Here is a 15,384-nt window from a genome sequence, read left to right on the forward strand (position 1 = left end):
AGAGGTGGCCTCCTGTACCAGAACAATTAATATTTTATAGCAGTGGTCCCCAAAGTGTGTGACCCAGTGGGTGAGCTTGATGATCCACTGAGGTGCAGAAGAAAAATATTGTAACTATTATTTTTTCTTAAAACAAACAAACCCACCATCACCAAAAAAACCCAAAAACCAACACATTGAAATTAAGCTTTACTAATGTATTGTATTGACAGTGGTGCCCTCTCACAGTCTATATGTCAGAGGTTCCCATGTCATGTAGATCCTATGAAAATGTCTTGCAAAAGAGAAGGGTGTTCCACAGTGCAGCGGGGCTCACAAGGCATCCTCAGTTGTTTGTTCACTTCAGTTTATTGAAGACCTGTACCTAGTTAAGTGGATTTATGGATTATATTGTCTAGTTTTAATGAACCTAACCCTTATGAAATAGACAAGTAGCTTAAAAATTCCCTCAAAGAAACTGTGGATTTCAGGTAATACTAGTAATGGGACCACGAGTAAACAATAAGAAAATGGCAGAGCCTACTCTACTCTTACCATGAGGTCTTTGATCATGTAAAAACAATGACGGTCTAATTGGATGCAATCAGTGATGTTTGAAGTCCAATCGTTCTCAATTCTGTACTTCTAAAAAATTCATTAAACTTAAATTTTTCGAAACCTCTTTTGAGATTTCTTATGCGAAAGCAGAATATGAAAACCCACATACCAGTGGGGAAACACTTGTTTCTCATGCTGTGGAAAAATGGCTGAAATAATACACAAAAAGCAATATGGCAGCAAACTGAAATGCATTCCTTTGAAAGATTCACAGAAGACATTGCCAAAGATTTGAAAAAACAGGTATTAGTATTAGAAGAAACTGTGCAGTGTGAGATGCTTGGTATGCAGTTGCATAGAAGTACAAGTGTTTCTAACATGTCTCAGCTTAAAGGAGTTTGCCAGATTCTGATCTGATAATGAAATACACTGAGAACTACTTGACAGCACAGTGGCACCCAGAAGTGCACGAAGTGCTGTAAGATGTCATCAATGGGGTTAACTTTGTAAACAGGAGACTTTTAAATAGAATTTTTACAATAATTCGTAATGAGATAGGGAGTGACCATGAAAATCTTTTGCACCACAGCAAAGCTCAGTGGTTGTTTCATGGAAAAGGGTTTAAATAGTTGTCAAACTTCAAGGTGAATTATGCCTTTTTTGCTTTTGCAAAAGGTCCAGTGTTCTGAATTTGCAGGCCTTTTTAGTGATGACGTGTGGTTGTCAGTAGCATGTTACCTATATTGTTTAAAAAATAAATATAACCAATGTGTGTACATAACTATATGTGCATTTTGGGTGTGCATGCTCAATATTTTTTTTCCTTAGAGGGTATATGACCAAAAAGATTGAAGACTAGTATATTACAGGTTAAAGCTAAGGTTTAAAGACATGCTTGAAGCTTAAGAGCTGCCAGCTGATAGGCAGTGAGTCTGGATATGCTCTGAAAAATAAGTGTCTTTGGATTAAGACTGCTGATTTCTGCTATGCATAAGATATGCAGTGTGATGCAGAGCCTACATGGCATTGATCAAGGGTAGATGGCTGAGGTTGTCTATCAGGGCTGCGCTTGCTGCCTTTTGGCTTCATAGCCGCTCCATCAAAATGCTGTCCTAGTTTTAGCAATCAGCTTTAGCTGTAATTACAAGTCTAACCAGATAGAGGTCTTAATTTGATGATAATTAGAGTAACATTGTTAGTATTGGTTTATTGCATCTAGCAGGGAGGCTGGGAGTAGGAGTCTTGAGTTCTGCATTGATGCAACTGAGCAACTGTGCAGAAGTTACTGAAATTTTCAGCTTCATTCCCAGCTAACGGTCAGAAAGGTCTTCAGATAACTTTATTAGGGTTACTGGAATTTTCTGCCTTTCTACCTTTGAGACTTTTACATAAAAAATACCTCAAGATTAGAACAGATTGCTGGGAATATACAACAATCCTATATAATAGGAAGCAGCAATGAAAGAAGCATGTGCTGTTTTCTTGAAAAACAAAACTTGTCCTTTCCTCCCCACCTTTCATGGGGTACCGTATGAATGAATGTGTTCAAAGCCAAGGGCTTCTAGGCCTTTCTTCCCCCTCTTCTTCTTTTGCATTGCAAATAAGCCCTGCTAAAAAAATCATAGCTTGATTGCTGAGGAGATGAGTGTCAAGACCAGGTTGTGAATTATTTAAACTGCTGTGAATTGTGGCAGAAATAGTGTATAGTGCTGGGTCTTGCCTGTGTCAACCTAATCCTGACTGCTGCTTTGGCTTATTGAGGTCCAAGCTATTTTGTTTTCCAAGACACCTGTAATGACGTAGCTTGGTTGAGGGCTGCACTCTGAAATTCAAACCATACCTGATAGGGCAGGCTTGTTGTTAATACCATCTCTAGAATAGTTTGGTTATGCTTTTTAATTCTGGCTTTGAAAACCGTTTAGCATTCTGCTGGACTTTTGATTAGTCAGCGTGCGTGTATATATTTGAAGAGCTAGTCTTAAAAATAGTCTTGTTTCAATGCTAATTGATTTCCTGGAGCGACACTTCTGAAGGCCACATGCTAGAAATGAAGTGCACCCTCTGCCTGAGGACAGCGACCCAGAATGACCTGGCACTCACCAGAGTGAGAATGTGCACACAACCAGTCTCCTTGCAGCAGTTGCCATGCAGCATGTTCACGCGTGGCTTACCTCAAGACAAATGACTTAACCTTCCTGTAGCTAGAGTAAAACTATTGCTTGCACTTAGCTTAGCATCATGCTGGCTTTTGGCCAGGCTTGCCTGTCTGTGTGGCGCAGGAGCTTAGATGCTGTAACCTTGCTCTGCAGACTGGGGCTAGTGCAGTTGGCAGGGCTGTAAGTTCTGTCCTAAGCTGTCTTTGGTTTCAGGTTGCCATAGATGTGTTCAACACGAGCATGGCAGTGGGACACAGCACAAGAGGTTGACTTCATGCTCTTTGTGCTGTTGTGTTTCTTTGATCCCTTGTTTAGATGGCCAAGTAGCTCTCATACTCCTTGGCTATGGGGTTTTAGGAGCTGCATGACTGTTGATGAAAGTTATGTGCTGCTGCTGACCCCGAATTCTTTATACCTGTGAACCCACCATTCCCCAGCGATTTTCATCTCATTTGTGTTGCTGAGAATCAGCTACCATGTGCCCACGTGCATATGGATGTTCCAGTTCTGGAAGATATGATGTCTTCCCATGGCAAGGACTGAGTGAGATTAAAGTGGAAAATTCCTGAAATTTCCCCTTTCAGATTTCCATAAATGAGAGCAGTGCATTTCAGCTCTAGGAAGAAATTAGTTCAGTGATATGTCTTACAAACCCTATGGATTTGGGTTTCTTTCTGACATAAATGCGTCTTAGATCTGGGAGCAGAGAAGAAGGGGCAAAGATTACAGAAAGGTGAAGAGCCAGAGATAAATCTTTGGGAGAAGTAGAGGAGGTGAATGGAAGCCTTATCTTTATGCAGAAAAGAAAAGCAGCATTTCTATACATAGAAAGTTACTGCCTCTGAAGTGGGTAGAGTTTGTTCTTTTTTAAAAGGATAATCTGAGAACATGTGTCTTTTGAAATCTTGATCTTGGGCCATATGCTATTAGAAATCTGTGTATCCACTATATAAAAATTACTAGGGTATGTATGTAATCTACATTTAAATTTGGGCACCTCATTCATATGAGAAAAAGCATAGGTAAGTTTTAAGCTTTCCTTACTGAAATACTTACCACAACTGGTTGTGAAAAATACTGAAGTCCCTTTATCTTAACCAGCTACCAAGAAAGCTGTATGGCTTTATGCTTTACTTGGAAGCTAATTCTGCCTTAGCAGTAGCTCCGCTTTTCTTGCTAAATCTAGTGTGGAAGTAGCGTACACTTTCATGGCTTTCTGACACTTTTTGGAAACTGAGTTGAATTAAAAAATATTTCTTGCAGAATTTTTTTCTGTGCTGATATTCCCCAGTTATCAGGGGAATGGGGAAGAGTGTTCTCAGCACTGGAGGGCTTGTCAACAGTCTTACCCAACTGCACCCCAGGCAAATCTGTAATTGCTGGGGCTTTGTATTGTGAAAACTGAATTGATGGCTGCAGGGACAGGGAACTTATGTTGTTTTCCTTCTGTTTTTTCTCCTTGTGTGCTGGATTTGCTGTCTGCTTGCTTTAATTTTCCTTTTCATTGCATTTCTGTGGTAGGGAAGAATAGCCCTCTTCGGATTCTGTAGAATGTTTTATACTTGAGTGACATCAGATCAGTGCATATGGTATTAGCACAAAGAACCATGACTAATGCCACATCATGTGGCTCATATTTCCTTCTTGCCCTTTACAAGTAGTTCAGTGTGGCGTGGTATCTGTTTTAATACACTGTATATTGCTGTATGCTTACTGTGGCAAAGAACCCTTTTAGAGATGTTTGTTCCCCTGTCTCTGATCAGCCCCAGCTCTGTTTTTCTGACTGCATGGATGGGCATCTTCGTTGTCAGTACTTGATGCTGGCAAAGGCTGCTTGCTTTCCTCCCTGTGTCAGAGCTTAGAGATAGTAACTCCTCGCAGTGGGCTGTACCATGTATGTAAATGGCTTTTTATCTGTTCTCTCTGTGTGACATCTCCCACGATAAACACCCCCATACAGACTGTGCTAGGATGGCTCTTGCAGTTTGATTAAATGCTGCATGTGTATGAATGTGAGTGGATTATACTGGATTTTTTTTCAGGGCCCTCAGCCTCACTTTGCACTTAAGGGGATGGTGGCTCTGAAATGTACACTTCTTAAAATTTATTTTCAGTTAAGGGGAATGACTAGAAATTCAGAGGTGGATAAAATAGACAGATCTAAGAAGAATATTTGTAGGCTATTTGTTCTAGCTGTAGCACTGGATATTTGTGGTTTGTTTTTTCTATAGAGGAAGTTAATGTCCTCTTTTGCACTTCATTCATTACATAGCAAGAGGGTTGGGAAATAGTAGCACTGAAATAATAGGAAAACAACCCATGATATAAAGGCAGAGACTTTATAGATGGACTAGAGACGAAATCTGTTATATCTGGATGCTGTCCAAGGTGTACGTCAGAAGAAAGGAGAGAACACAGAATGGGCTGCAGTTAAAAGCAGCAAAATGATTGTCATCCCTGTCCCACGCACACAGTCAGTTTGAAGTAAATCCAGTCCTCCTGTTCTACTCTGATCCAGATTTTCAGAGGTGAAAGGTACTAACGTGTTCCACCAAGATACAGGTTTTTGAGGGAACATGGCGCATGCATCTGACTTGGAAGAGGGCAGGAGCGGGGAGCCACATCCTGAGCTTGAACCAGTGAAGCATCTTCTCTTCCCAACCCACTGAACTAACTGCTTGTTTCTGGCTCAAATGTAAGACATGAGATAGGGAAACTCCTAGCAGAGTAACCAAGGGGACAAAACAAATGTTGAACATTAGAAGTAAACAAAGCTAAGACTGCCTAGGAACTTCAGGCTCCTCCAGCATGAGTGCCTGTACTGTAAACCTGGCTGCCCGTTGCTGCCTCACAGCAGTTTGTTGCCTGAAGTGAGCAATGCTGAGGTGCTGTGCCTCCTGGGACTGCAGGAGCCCAGGAAAGTCTGGCTCTGGGTATGGGTGGTGGCTCCTCATGTGGGACAGAATCCTTTGCAACGTCTTACAGCGGCCGAAACAGCTTCCTTGGAAAGGCTGTCTGGACAGCTGAACTCTCTTCTTTTGTCACCTCTGTGGATCTGTGCCAGGAGCACATACTCCTTGTTTGTCGGTGGTGTTGGATCATGAAACAAGAAAGAGTTTTAGTAGTACAAAACCCAGAGTTTTTTCCTTTCTTTGGAAAAGAGGGTGATCTTGTGGTTAAGAGTCTCTTGCCAAGAGCTTGCTGTTTGTCCATGAGCAGTTTGCTTGTGCTCAGATTTTCCAAGAGAGGCCTCAGATTTTCCAGCTTTGTTTCAGTATCATTTTCCAGTTGTTTTTTTGTTGTTTTCCCCCCTCCATCTCAAAACTACCCTTTATTGAAAGCTTCACTTGAAGTAGCAGATGCCTAGAAATTATCAGATTCAGTGCCAGGGTTTCACTGAATTGAAGCACTCAAAATCTATAGCTGTCTTTGGAAATACAGACCTTCGTTTCTCTGTTTGCTCATTCCCACCAGAGGTGACTGTATGTGCTCTCTTTATAAAATGTTTGAAAGGCACTGTAGGAGTGTGCAGTGGCACTGTGTGTTCTAGAAGCATGACAAAGATACCCTGCATGTGTAGGAATTGCATTTTCCTTGGGGGTGTTGTCCTGAAAGTCATCAGAATGAGAGGGAAACCCACACATGGAAAAACTTTCCTGTCAACTGGTAAATTAAGAATAATATGGCCATACTACTGTTGGTCGGCTTCAGTTAAAGAAGGTGTTGCCATTTTGCAGGTATGTCACTGGAGCGCTCGACCAACTCAATTGCCTCACGTGCTCGACTGTGTGAAAGGGAGGAGGAAGTCATGGCTTGTTTTGAGAGAGCGTGTGTCATTGCCCAAGTGTACTTGCAGGAGCTTGAGAAGGTAAGAAGAAATGTGCTCAGGGTGTTGCCTGGTGGCCTGGGTGGAATTTTCAGTGGTTTGACAGCAAAAATGAAAAAATGATGGGGAAATGTCATGTGGTAAACAGTGATCGTAGACAGTATGAGAACAAGCTGGAAGGAGTGAGATGTGTCAGTAAAATCAGTTGCAGAATAGCAGTTTAGCTGGTTTACCTGTGGTAAAACACCAAATGCTTCAGATATGGTCAGGTGGTATCTCAAATTTAGCTTGTACTAAGGAGGGACTACAAACTTGCATGGCAAGTGCTGGCATCAGTGTGTATCGTTTACCTGCTGTATAAACGATACACAGTAGTGGATATTAAGATCCCTAACAAGATGAAAAAAACCTTTTTGGGTCAGCCATAGCAGTTTAATTGCCAGTGCTTCACCTTATTCAAGTGAACCAGGAGGAATCTAGATCATTTAGAACCTACATCCCCCATCCCTGGAAGTGTTCAAGGCTAGGCTGGCTGGGGCTCTGATCAGCCTGGTTTAGTGAAAGGTGGGTTGGAGTGGCAGGGGGGTTGGAGTTAGGTGATCTTTAAGGTCCCTATCAACCCAAGCCATTCTGTGATTCTATGATTAGTAGCAAGTAACTGCTTAGTCAGTGGTTGGCTGGGATGCTGAGCAAGATGAGTACTGTGAGCCCTCCACGAAGACATGCAGGTAACATGAGCTACTCACTTGCCGGGTACATGCTTAGAGGTCTCTGACTCTGCAACTTTGCCAAGCTGATTTTACAGGACGTATCATGTACTTCCATGCTATTCCTTTGCCACATGTTATGCTTGACATCAGCTATATTGAGGGCAATGCATGTTATCTGTTCTCTAACTTAAAGGCCTTTGGCTTTCTGACCAGGCATTCTGCTCTTCCCATTAGCAAACATGTGTTTCTGTTTCAGGTTTTGTTTTTAACTGCATTGAAACAAGAAAAAATGAGTTTAATGCATGTATAAAAATTCATTAAAAAAGGCAGCTAACAAATTTTCTAGTCTTGTTTCTTTGCAGGAAAAAAATGAATGGCTTTTTTATTTCAGATTAAGTAGTGTCCTTCCATTGTTGGAAGGATGAGTTCCTGGCAGCACTGGATGCTAAATTTTTTTACTGACAGCTTGGGTCTGCAAAGAAGTGAAACAGTTTTAAATGTAATTCATTCACTTAGAATCATAGAATCAGTAAGGTTGGAAAAGGCCTTTGAGATTATCAAGCCGGCCATTAATTTAGCACTACCATGGTTCACCTCTAAACCATGTCCCCAGGTGTCATGACCATATGCCTTTTGAACACTTCCAGGGATGGAGATTCCACCAGTTCCCTGGAAGGCCTGTTCCAATGTCTAACCACTCTTTCAATGAAGAAATTTATCCTAATAACTAGTCTAAACCTCCCCTGGCACAACTCAAGGCCATTTCCTCTTATCCTGTCACTTGTTACTGGGAGGAGACCAATCTTGATGTCACTACAATCTCCTTTCATGTGATTGTCTTCTAGACATAGAGACAAGGATGCAGGAGTACTGATAGGTGTACTAAAAGTTCATAGTCCTAAAAGTTCATAGTCCTTCTCCAGTCCTAGATGTAAAACCCTGATTTGGAGAGTCCACATTCAGCAATGAAAGTTGCTTGTTACTAGTAAGGAAGCAAAACCAAGAAGGATTTGATAGGAGAAACAGGAAAGGATAAGATTCTTCCATCAGTCAGTACTCCTGATGGCTTACTAATTCTTTACAAATATTTGTGTTACATAAAACTGGATATACCTACTCAAACATTGCATTTAATATTTCTGGGCAAGATGCTGGATCTCTGTAGTTTGAGTAGTACTTCTGAAGCTGTGGATGTTAATGTGTGGTTTTCTACTTAATTTAATAAAGGAAAGTAATAAGTGATGGTGTTTCAAAACTCATATTGCATGAAGAATATTTCATGGAAGTCATTGTGTAGTTTATTTTAAAATTGACTTGAAAAGGTTTTTGAATATTTAATGAAGTTTTCAAGTAGTCTGAAAGGAATCTGATGGCAGAAGCTAATGTTTTATTGTTGTAGATGTCAATGGCTCATGAGGACCTGACTAGTTCAAACAGTTGTCTGTAATCCCAGATGTTTCTTTCCTCCCCTCACAGACCTTAAACAACACACATTCAAGGAGTGTGAAGGGCAGCAGCATGACTTACTCCGAGTTTGAACTTTCGTACTTTCTGGAAGCAGCTCTACAGAGTGCCTACGTGACTCATTTAAAGAAGGGGTAGGTGGATGCAGATGTTAATAAAAATAATATTGCACGTTTTGTCTCAGAACAGATGAAGGCTTAGTTTTTTCTTATATCTTCTGTTATGACTTTTTTGCTGCTGACTCACCTCAAGTTCCCTCAGTGTCCTTCCCTGTTCTCCTCCCTTAAGAGTCCTTAGCCTTTTTTTCCAGACCCGCAGGTAGGGTGGAGTAGAACAATTTTCTTGTCTTGCCTCAGCTCTGCTCCCTGTGGAGATGAGGGGAGTTAGACCGTAAAGACAGAATCGAATTTACACAGCTGTGTGCTCTTAAAATGTGCAGCCACAGGGCCTGATTTAGAGTTCAGTGAAGTCTTACAGGTAGTTTCTTCTGTTTATTTGTGTGTTTAAGTTCTTGAATGACCCAGTCAGTAACCCAAATCTGTGTGGTTTTACTATGAAGAACACATGCAGAAGCAGTGTTGCTCTGTGGTATTTATTATGCCTCTGAAATACAGCTCCCAGTGAACCTCAGAAGGGTGAGAGGAGTTGGTATGTGCAAACCTACAATGAATTTCACCTGTGGAAAACCTTCTCAAGATCAGCAGAAAAGAGTAAATTGCCACTTCCAAAGACCATCCAGAGGGCACGCTGTGCCCTAAATCAGGCCATGCATTCAAAACATAATCAGCTCTGGTTATCTGATGGAGACATTGTCATGTGGGAGAGTGTCTCTTCCACATGTGTAGTTGTGAGAGTCCATCCTTTCCTAGTCCTTTCCTTGCACTATAATATCCCATTTATTCTTAAGGAATCAGATACTGAATTTCTTACTGCAAACTATCTTTGCAAGTATTTAATTTTGGCTTTTTTTACCTGCTGAGTAAAATGGAGAAGAAAGCAAAAATGAGAAAAAATTGAAAGATTGAGAACTAGGAAAAACAAATCCCAGCAAAAATCAATTTAAATTTTTCTGTAGAAAATTGGTACCATTTTTTGATTCTGTTGGAGGAGGTTACTTCTTGTTTAAGGATTTTTTGCTATTTTTTTATCTCACAAGAATTACTTTAAATACAACTGTGAATAGCCACTGTTTCTCATTCTTTAATTAAAAGCCTGCACATACAGTGAAGCTGTACCCTTAAGCTATCCATGAGAGGTACCTTCAGGTAAGCCTTGTTTAACCTGAAGGCTTACAAAAGCCCAAAGCTCTATGTTGTGAAGTGACCCCTTTAGTCAGGCAAGTGCAAGTTTATGCATAAAGAAAGTATGGACTTAAAAAGCATAGTCTCAGTATCAGCTTGACAGCAAGGGATAGGTAGATAGATATGTGGTTTTCCCAGGTGAGCTGGGGGTTGGCCAGCTGTGGCACAGCATGTGCTTTCCTAACCTTTTGTTGTTCTCATGGCAAATAAAAAGCTCAGGTCTTGCCAGTAAGCTTATTAACTATGTAAAAAAATAAAATCTTATTCAGAACATACGGCACTGATGTCCTCTAGGCACCTTTTGAATATCAGACTCACTCATGTTCATTTTATCCAGCAACATTTTTAATTCAGTCTTCATCAGTGATGAGTTCAATATATCCGGTGGGAAGTTTTAGCTACTACTGTGGGCCGTGCTTGCTCTGTTCCCATGTTATTTTAATGATAGCCTTAAAAAAACCCAACAATTTCCCCCCATAAAACCCTGAACAGAAACAACCCACAAAAACCCTACAGGAAAACAATTTGAAGCAAAATACAGGTGTGAATTATGCAGGGATTTGATTATAAGTTTAATAGCTGCGATAGTAGCAAAAATGTTCTCTGTAGCTGTCTCCTGATGAAAGAGCATCCCAGTTGGTGCAGTGGAGCTTCTGTGGCTGAGGTGGGAATGGAATCCCACGTGCTCCTCACCTCCTGCGGTGCAAGGGAGAAGCATCAGCCAGGAATGGAAGGTTTGGTGGGATAAAAGGAGCCTAGTGGGATACGACAGCTTGTCTGTGCCACCGCAGCTGATACTAATGTGTGCTTTCTGCCACGAGAGGGCATAAGTAGCACTGCGATATATTAAGAAAAGAGAATGGAAGTAGGAAGAAGCTTTCAGATATTTCATGAGTGTAATAAATTTCTCCAGCCGATATTGAATAGCTCAGAGAAATGCTTTTGTTCTCCGTATTGCTCCCAGTGTGTTCTGGTAGGAAATAAGCCTTGGATAATGATTGCTGAAGCTGTCAGGGGGTGGGTCCTATCAGGTGGAATGTCCTTCCTCAGTTGGCACATGTGTACAAAAGGAATAGTGAGTGCTTTGTTCTTGTCTCAGCAGGTAGAAGAGTTGAGGGATATAAGTGGTGGTGTTATGTCTTCTCGGAGCATGGTCAGGGATGGCCTTTTCTCTTGCAGTGTGCTGTGGAAAGAAGCCACCAGGATGAAAGAAAGCTCTGGTCTGCCCTTCAGGTGTTGAGCTGCCCGCTGTAAGGACCAAAAAATTTTGCAGATGTACAAGTCCCAGACGCTTTTAATAAGATGTTAACTTAAAAACATTGTGTTGCTGAAGACACATTTCCTGCAGTTGTTTTCCCTGCTACAACCCAAAAAAACCTGTCTTTTATTCTTCCAGTGAGCAGTGTTGATACTGTGGATGTCATACTGTAAGAGGCAACCAGTTGTCTTCCATGTTAGCATCTGTACTAGGTTGTGGTTTTTGGTTGTTTGATTTTTTTGTGATGCAGATGTGTGAAGATTAGGCTAATTTCTTACTGCTTTTTCTGTCAGAGTATTGAACAGGTATTACCTCTTCTTGCTGTTAGGGGTCTTTGGTCAAGATGATTGTAATATTTTCAAGCAAGCTTCACCTGTGTGAAGTAATGGATATGTATACTGCTCTCGTATTTGCAGTTGAAGTATGCATGGAATTCCATAGGCAAGACAAAGAGCTTTCTAGAGGAAGTGCTTGGTTTTAGAAGCTTTAGATGGGACATTTTTGAAGAAAAAGAATTTATGAAAAATTATTATTAAGTATTTATCAGGGTTTCCATATGATCTCTCAAAATTGGACCTATATTACTTTGGAAAACCCAGTCAAAAATGCCTAATAGGGAAAGCTTGCATAGTTTTTTCTCCTTCCTTCTGTCAGTTTTGTAGAGTGCTTAGTTCCCTTTTGGAAATTTTGTAGGCTTCTGTTGCAAGGTCACTTTGAAAGAGTAACTTCATGTATGTGTAGTTTCACAGTAGTATCCAGTGTACAAAGGCAGGTGGGACAGTCTGCTGGACTGTTTATCTCTTCCGAGGAATTTACGTGGGCTTTCTTGACATTTATCTCCTCTTCAGTCATCTCAGTCTAGCACCTTTTCCAGGACACTGCAGCTGGTAATTTGGAAGTGAGTCTTACTCTCTGCTGGATGGATCTAGAGAAGTGCTAAGCTTTTGTTTTGTATGGAGTTGGGGGTTTTTTTTGAGCACCCCTCTCTGTTAGACAGGCTGCCATTAGGAAACTCTAATGGGCTTTGTTGTACTTACTTGTTATGTCTTGTATCTTATTCATAGGAATCTGAGGCTCACTTCTTCAGGTGTCTTTTGTGTCTATGCATGAACAGCTGTTTGAGAGGGTATGATTTTTTAGAAACCTGGGTGAGATGCAAAGATGTAAAAGGAGGTAGGCAGAGGCAATGGTGTTCCTGTTGTTTCTGTGCTTTGGGTACAGCTTTACCCTTGAGAGGTGACTGCAAACTGCCATGTAATCTTCTCAAGATGGTCTGTTCCATGTGTTAACAGCTAATTGTTTTAGCAGTAAATCAGTGGGGATAAGAACATGATCTTCTGGTGTCTGTGTTGTTGGGGGACTGTCTTTGCAGACCTCTGTGCCCTCTGGTTTATTGTCAATATTCTTCCCCAGAAATTTGCATAGAAAACAGTATTTCTTTATTTTCTTGTATCTTAAAATGTCATGTGTAGTGTTAGACAAATTATATGGCATAAACGCAGTATGACTGCTTTGATACATGGACGGGTAATTAAATACTCTGTATTAACAGGGTACATGTACAAACAAAACATATTTTCATGCCAAGCTGGACTGATTGGACTCTCAGGGTGCTCTTTGTCACAGCTTTTGCCCATGATTGTCTGTGTTGTTCTTTATTAGATTAGCTGTGACTGAATCCTAAACTGCATTTCATCATGGTTTTTCTAAATGGCGCTCTGACCACTTCTGCGGCTAAACCAAGGCAGTTTAATGATCATGTGCTTTTCCCTTCCCGTTCTTTCTCATTTCTTTTTCTGGTGTCTTAGCAGTACAATAGGGGCTTATGGACTCTTTCAGCTCATTTAATTTCCATCATCAGATGTTCGCTGATACCATGGCTTGAGGCAGCAGTACCTGAGATTTCCAGGTAGTTTTCTATCCAGTTTCTGCAGAAGCTCAAGATTTTTTAGTTTCTGAACTAGATAAGATCAGATGGATTTACCAGTGGTTGCCAGAGGTTTTATGTTTGAATCCTCATCTGTTCATCTATGTACATGTATTTCTGTTCAAATATATACTTTTTTGTTAACCTCTTTAGGTCCTAAGTAAAAAAATTCTCTTTAAGTGCACAACTAGTATATAAAGGACATACATTAATGGGACAGTAAGTTCCTTATTATAAGTAAAGCAGTTCATTTGCTCAAAATGAAATGTATGCTCAGATGGTCTCCTGGCTTGGAAAAGTAAATGTAAAGACAAGCTCCTGTAGTGAGGTATGTTCGCAGAATGCTGGCAGATGTGCTCTGTCTCCTGTCATGGCTCAATAATGTTCAGTAAAGCTCGAAATATAGAAGCTGCTAAACTAAATCCTCAGTCCTGTATCGTTGTCAGATGCTCTGTATGTTTCAGAACTGGGAACTCAGAGAGTGGAGTGGGTGCTCTCTAGTAGAACCTCTGACCACACGACTATCTGTGTAGGTGGTGGTGAGTGTTTGGTGCTCCTCCTGTGCTGCCCATTTTACTCTCCTAGCTTTTGTTGAAAGCGCTCCTAGGCGTTTGCCGTGTGCCAAATGTGAAATTAATTGGCTTTGCGAGTGGTCACTAATCTTCTTTCTCATGGTAGTTAATGCAATTCATAGGCACTTTATTAAGACAAATACCATTATGCTAACAAGAAATTTGAACATATGCATTTTTGAAAATGTTGTAGAACTGTTATACACCATAACTCTTCTGTTCAGCCTCTTAAGGAGCCCATGGATGCACAGGAAATACTGGTAGTTTTCAATAACCAAAGAGAGCAGTTGGGAAGGTGTATTTCTTTGAGATGGAGGGAATTTATTGATTTGTCTGTCTAATAGTAAATACCATATGAATAGTTCCATTGGATTTGGTGTCACTACTCATGCATAAATAACACCACATGCTTTATTGCTTTCCTCGGTTTAAAGTCCAGAACTGCATTTTTGTGGGTATATTGTATTCTAGACCCACTAAAAAGAACATGGTGTCTCGACCCTGTAATTGGAGAGCGTGCTGAAGCATTGAAATCCAACTTAAAAAAACTTCCTTAAGCTTTTTCCTCTTGATAAATTCGAAGTACATGTTTTACTTAGGAGAAAGTGAATGGAAAAAAAGAAAGACGACATCTAACTTTTCTCTGTGAGGGCTAGTCTCCAATGTTTTTGCTCTTGCCTTACTTTCTTGCTTGTCTGTACATTGCCCACAATTAGGTAACCTTCAGACTACCTCACAGTTTAAAACTGAGATGAGTATTGAAGTAAGGCCACGTGCATTTGGATTCTGTGACTTGATGACCACAAGCTTTAGGGTGGCATTTTTTGTGTGCAAGATTAATGATCATTTGGTATCCCCCTGCCCCCCAAAATAAGTACCTTTTATTTTCATCAAATGTTTGCCACTGATTCTGGAGTGCGAGAAGGTTTGCAGTGCATGAAAGCAGGCACAAATGCAGTCTGTACTGCTTACCTTCAAAATTTAATCGGTTTGACAGAAAAGGTTATTATGGCTTTTTAAAATGAAATTTAGCTTTCTTCTGCACAGAAAATTCTCCTGGATAAGCTGAAGTGGCAGTTAATGTACCGGTACAACTGCTTATTTTGTTTTCTTGTCCAACATTGCTCCTTTTCTGATAGCTTGTATTTCTTTGGGTAGCTTCCACCCTGCAGTGAATGTGCATTGAACCACTTTGCGGTTACCGTGGTGGTAGGGCCACGTCCTTATCCTTGAACAGCTTGTAGCCTGACAGTGTGTTAACTAACATGTACAGTGTTTAATCTTTCCTCCCTGCATCTTTCTGAGTGCACAGATACATGATTAAGATACCATTTGGCAACTAGTCAGCTTTAATTGCTCATGGTGTATGCAGAGTAATGTGTTCTGTGTTTTTTTTAATTTTTTTTTTCTTTTTTAGCCTAACCCTTTTATTGCAGGTTAAGTTGTGCTTGCAGACAGTTACTGCAACTTAGCTACCTGATAATAAGCTGTTTAAACCACTGTAATTTTGTCATGTGCCTGGACCATCAGACATAAGGCGTTTAAGCACCACCTAAAAGGAATCGTCATTTAAAAGCATCACGTAAGCTCAATATAATTCAAACGAGTACAATCTGTGTGTGTGAAGAGGAGA

At 40.6% G+C, this 15,384-nt stretch overlaps 1 protein-coding gene across 4 annotated transcripts in view; it reads left to right on the plus strand.

The window, feature by feature from the left end:
- Nucleotides 1–15,384, plus strand: part of TTC7A (tetratricopeptide repeat domain 7A) — a 200,298-nt gene that overhangs the window by 13,897 nt on the left and 171,017 nt on the right. For all 4 annotated transcript variants that reach the window (XR_007628882.1, XR_007628883.1, XR_007628884.1 and 1 more), the window contains 2 exons: nucleotides 6,431–6,561; nucleotides 8,706–8,827. Coding sequence is in view for 1 of the 4 variants with exons in the window: in XM_050314945.1 (XP_050170902.1) it covers nucleotides 6,431–6,561; nucleotides 8,706–8,827 (253 nt within the window). In the remaining 3 variants the exon portion in view is untranslated. The remainder of the gene's footprint in view (nucleotides 1–6,430; nucleotides 6,562–8,705; nucleotides 8,828–15,384) is intronic.

The sequence above is a fragment of the Myiozetetes cayanensis genome, unplaced genomic scaffold (genome assembly GCF_022539395.1).
Source record: "Myiozetetes cayanensis isolate MyiCay16 unplaced genomic scaffold, myiCay2020 scf2-11, whole genome shotgun sequence".
NCBI classification, from domain to species: Eukaryota; Metazoa; Chordata; class Aves; order Passeriformes; family Tyrannidae; genus Myiozetetes; species Myiozetetes cayanensis.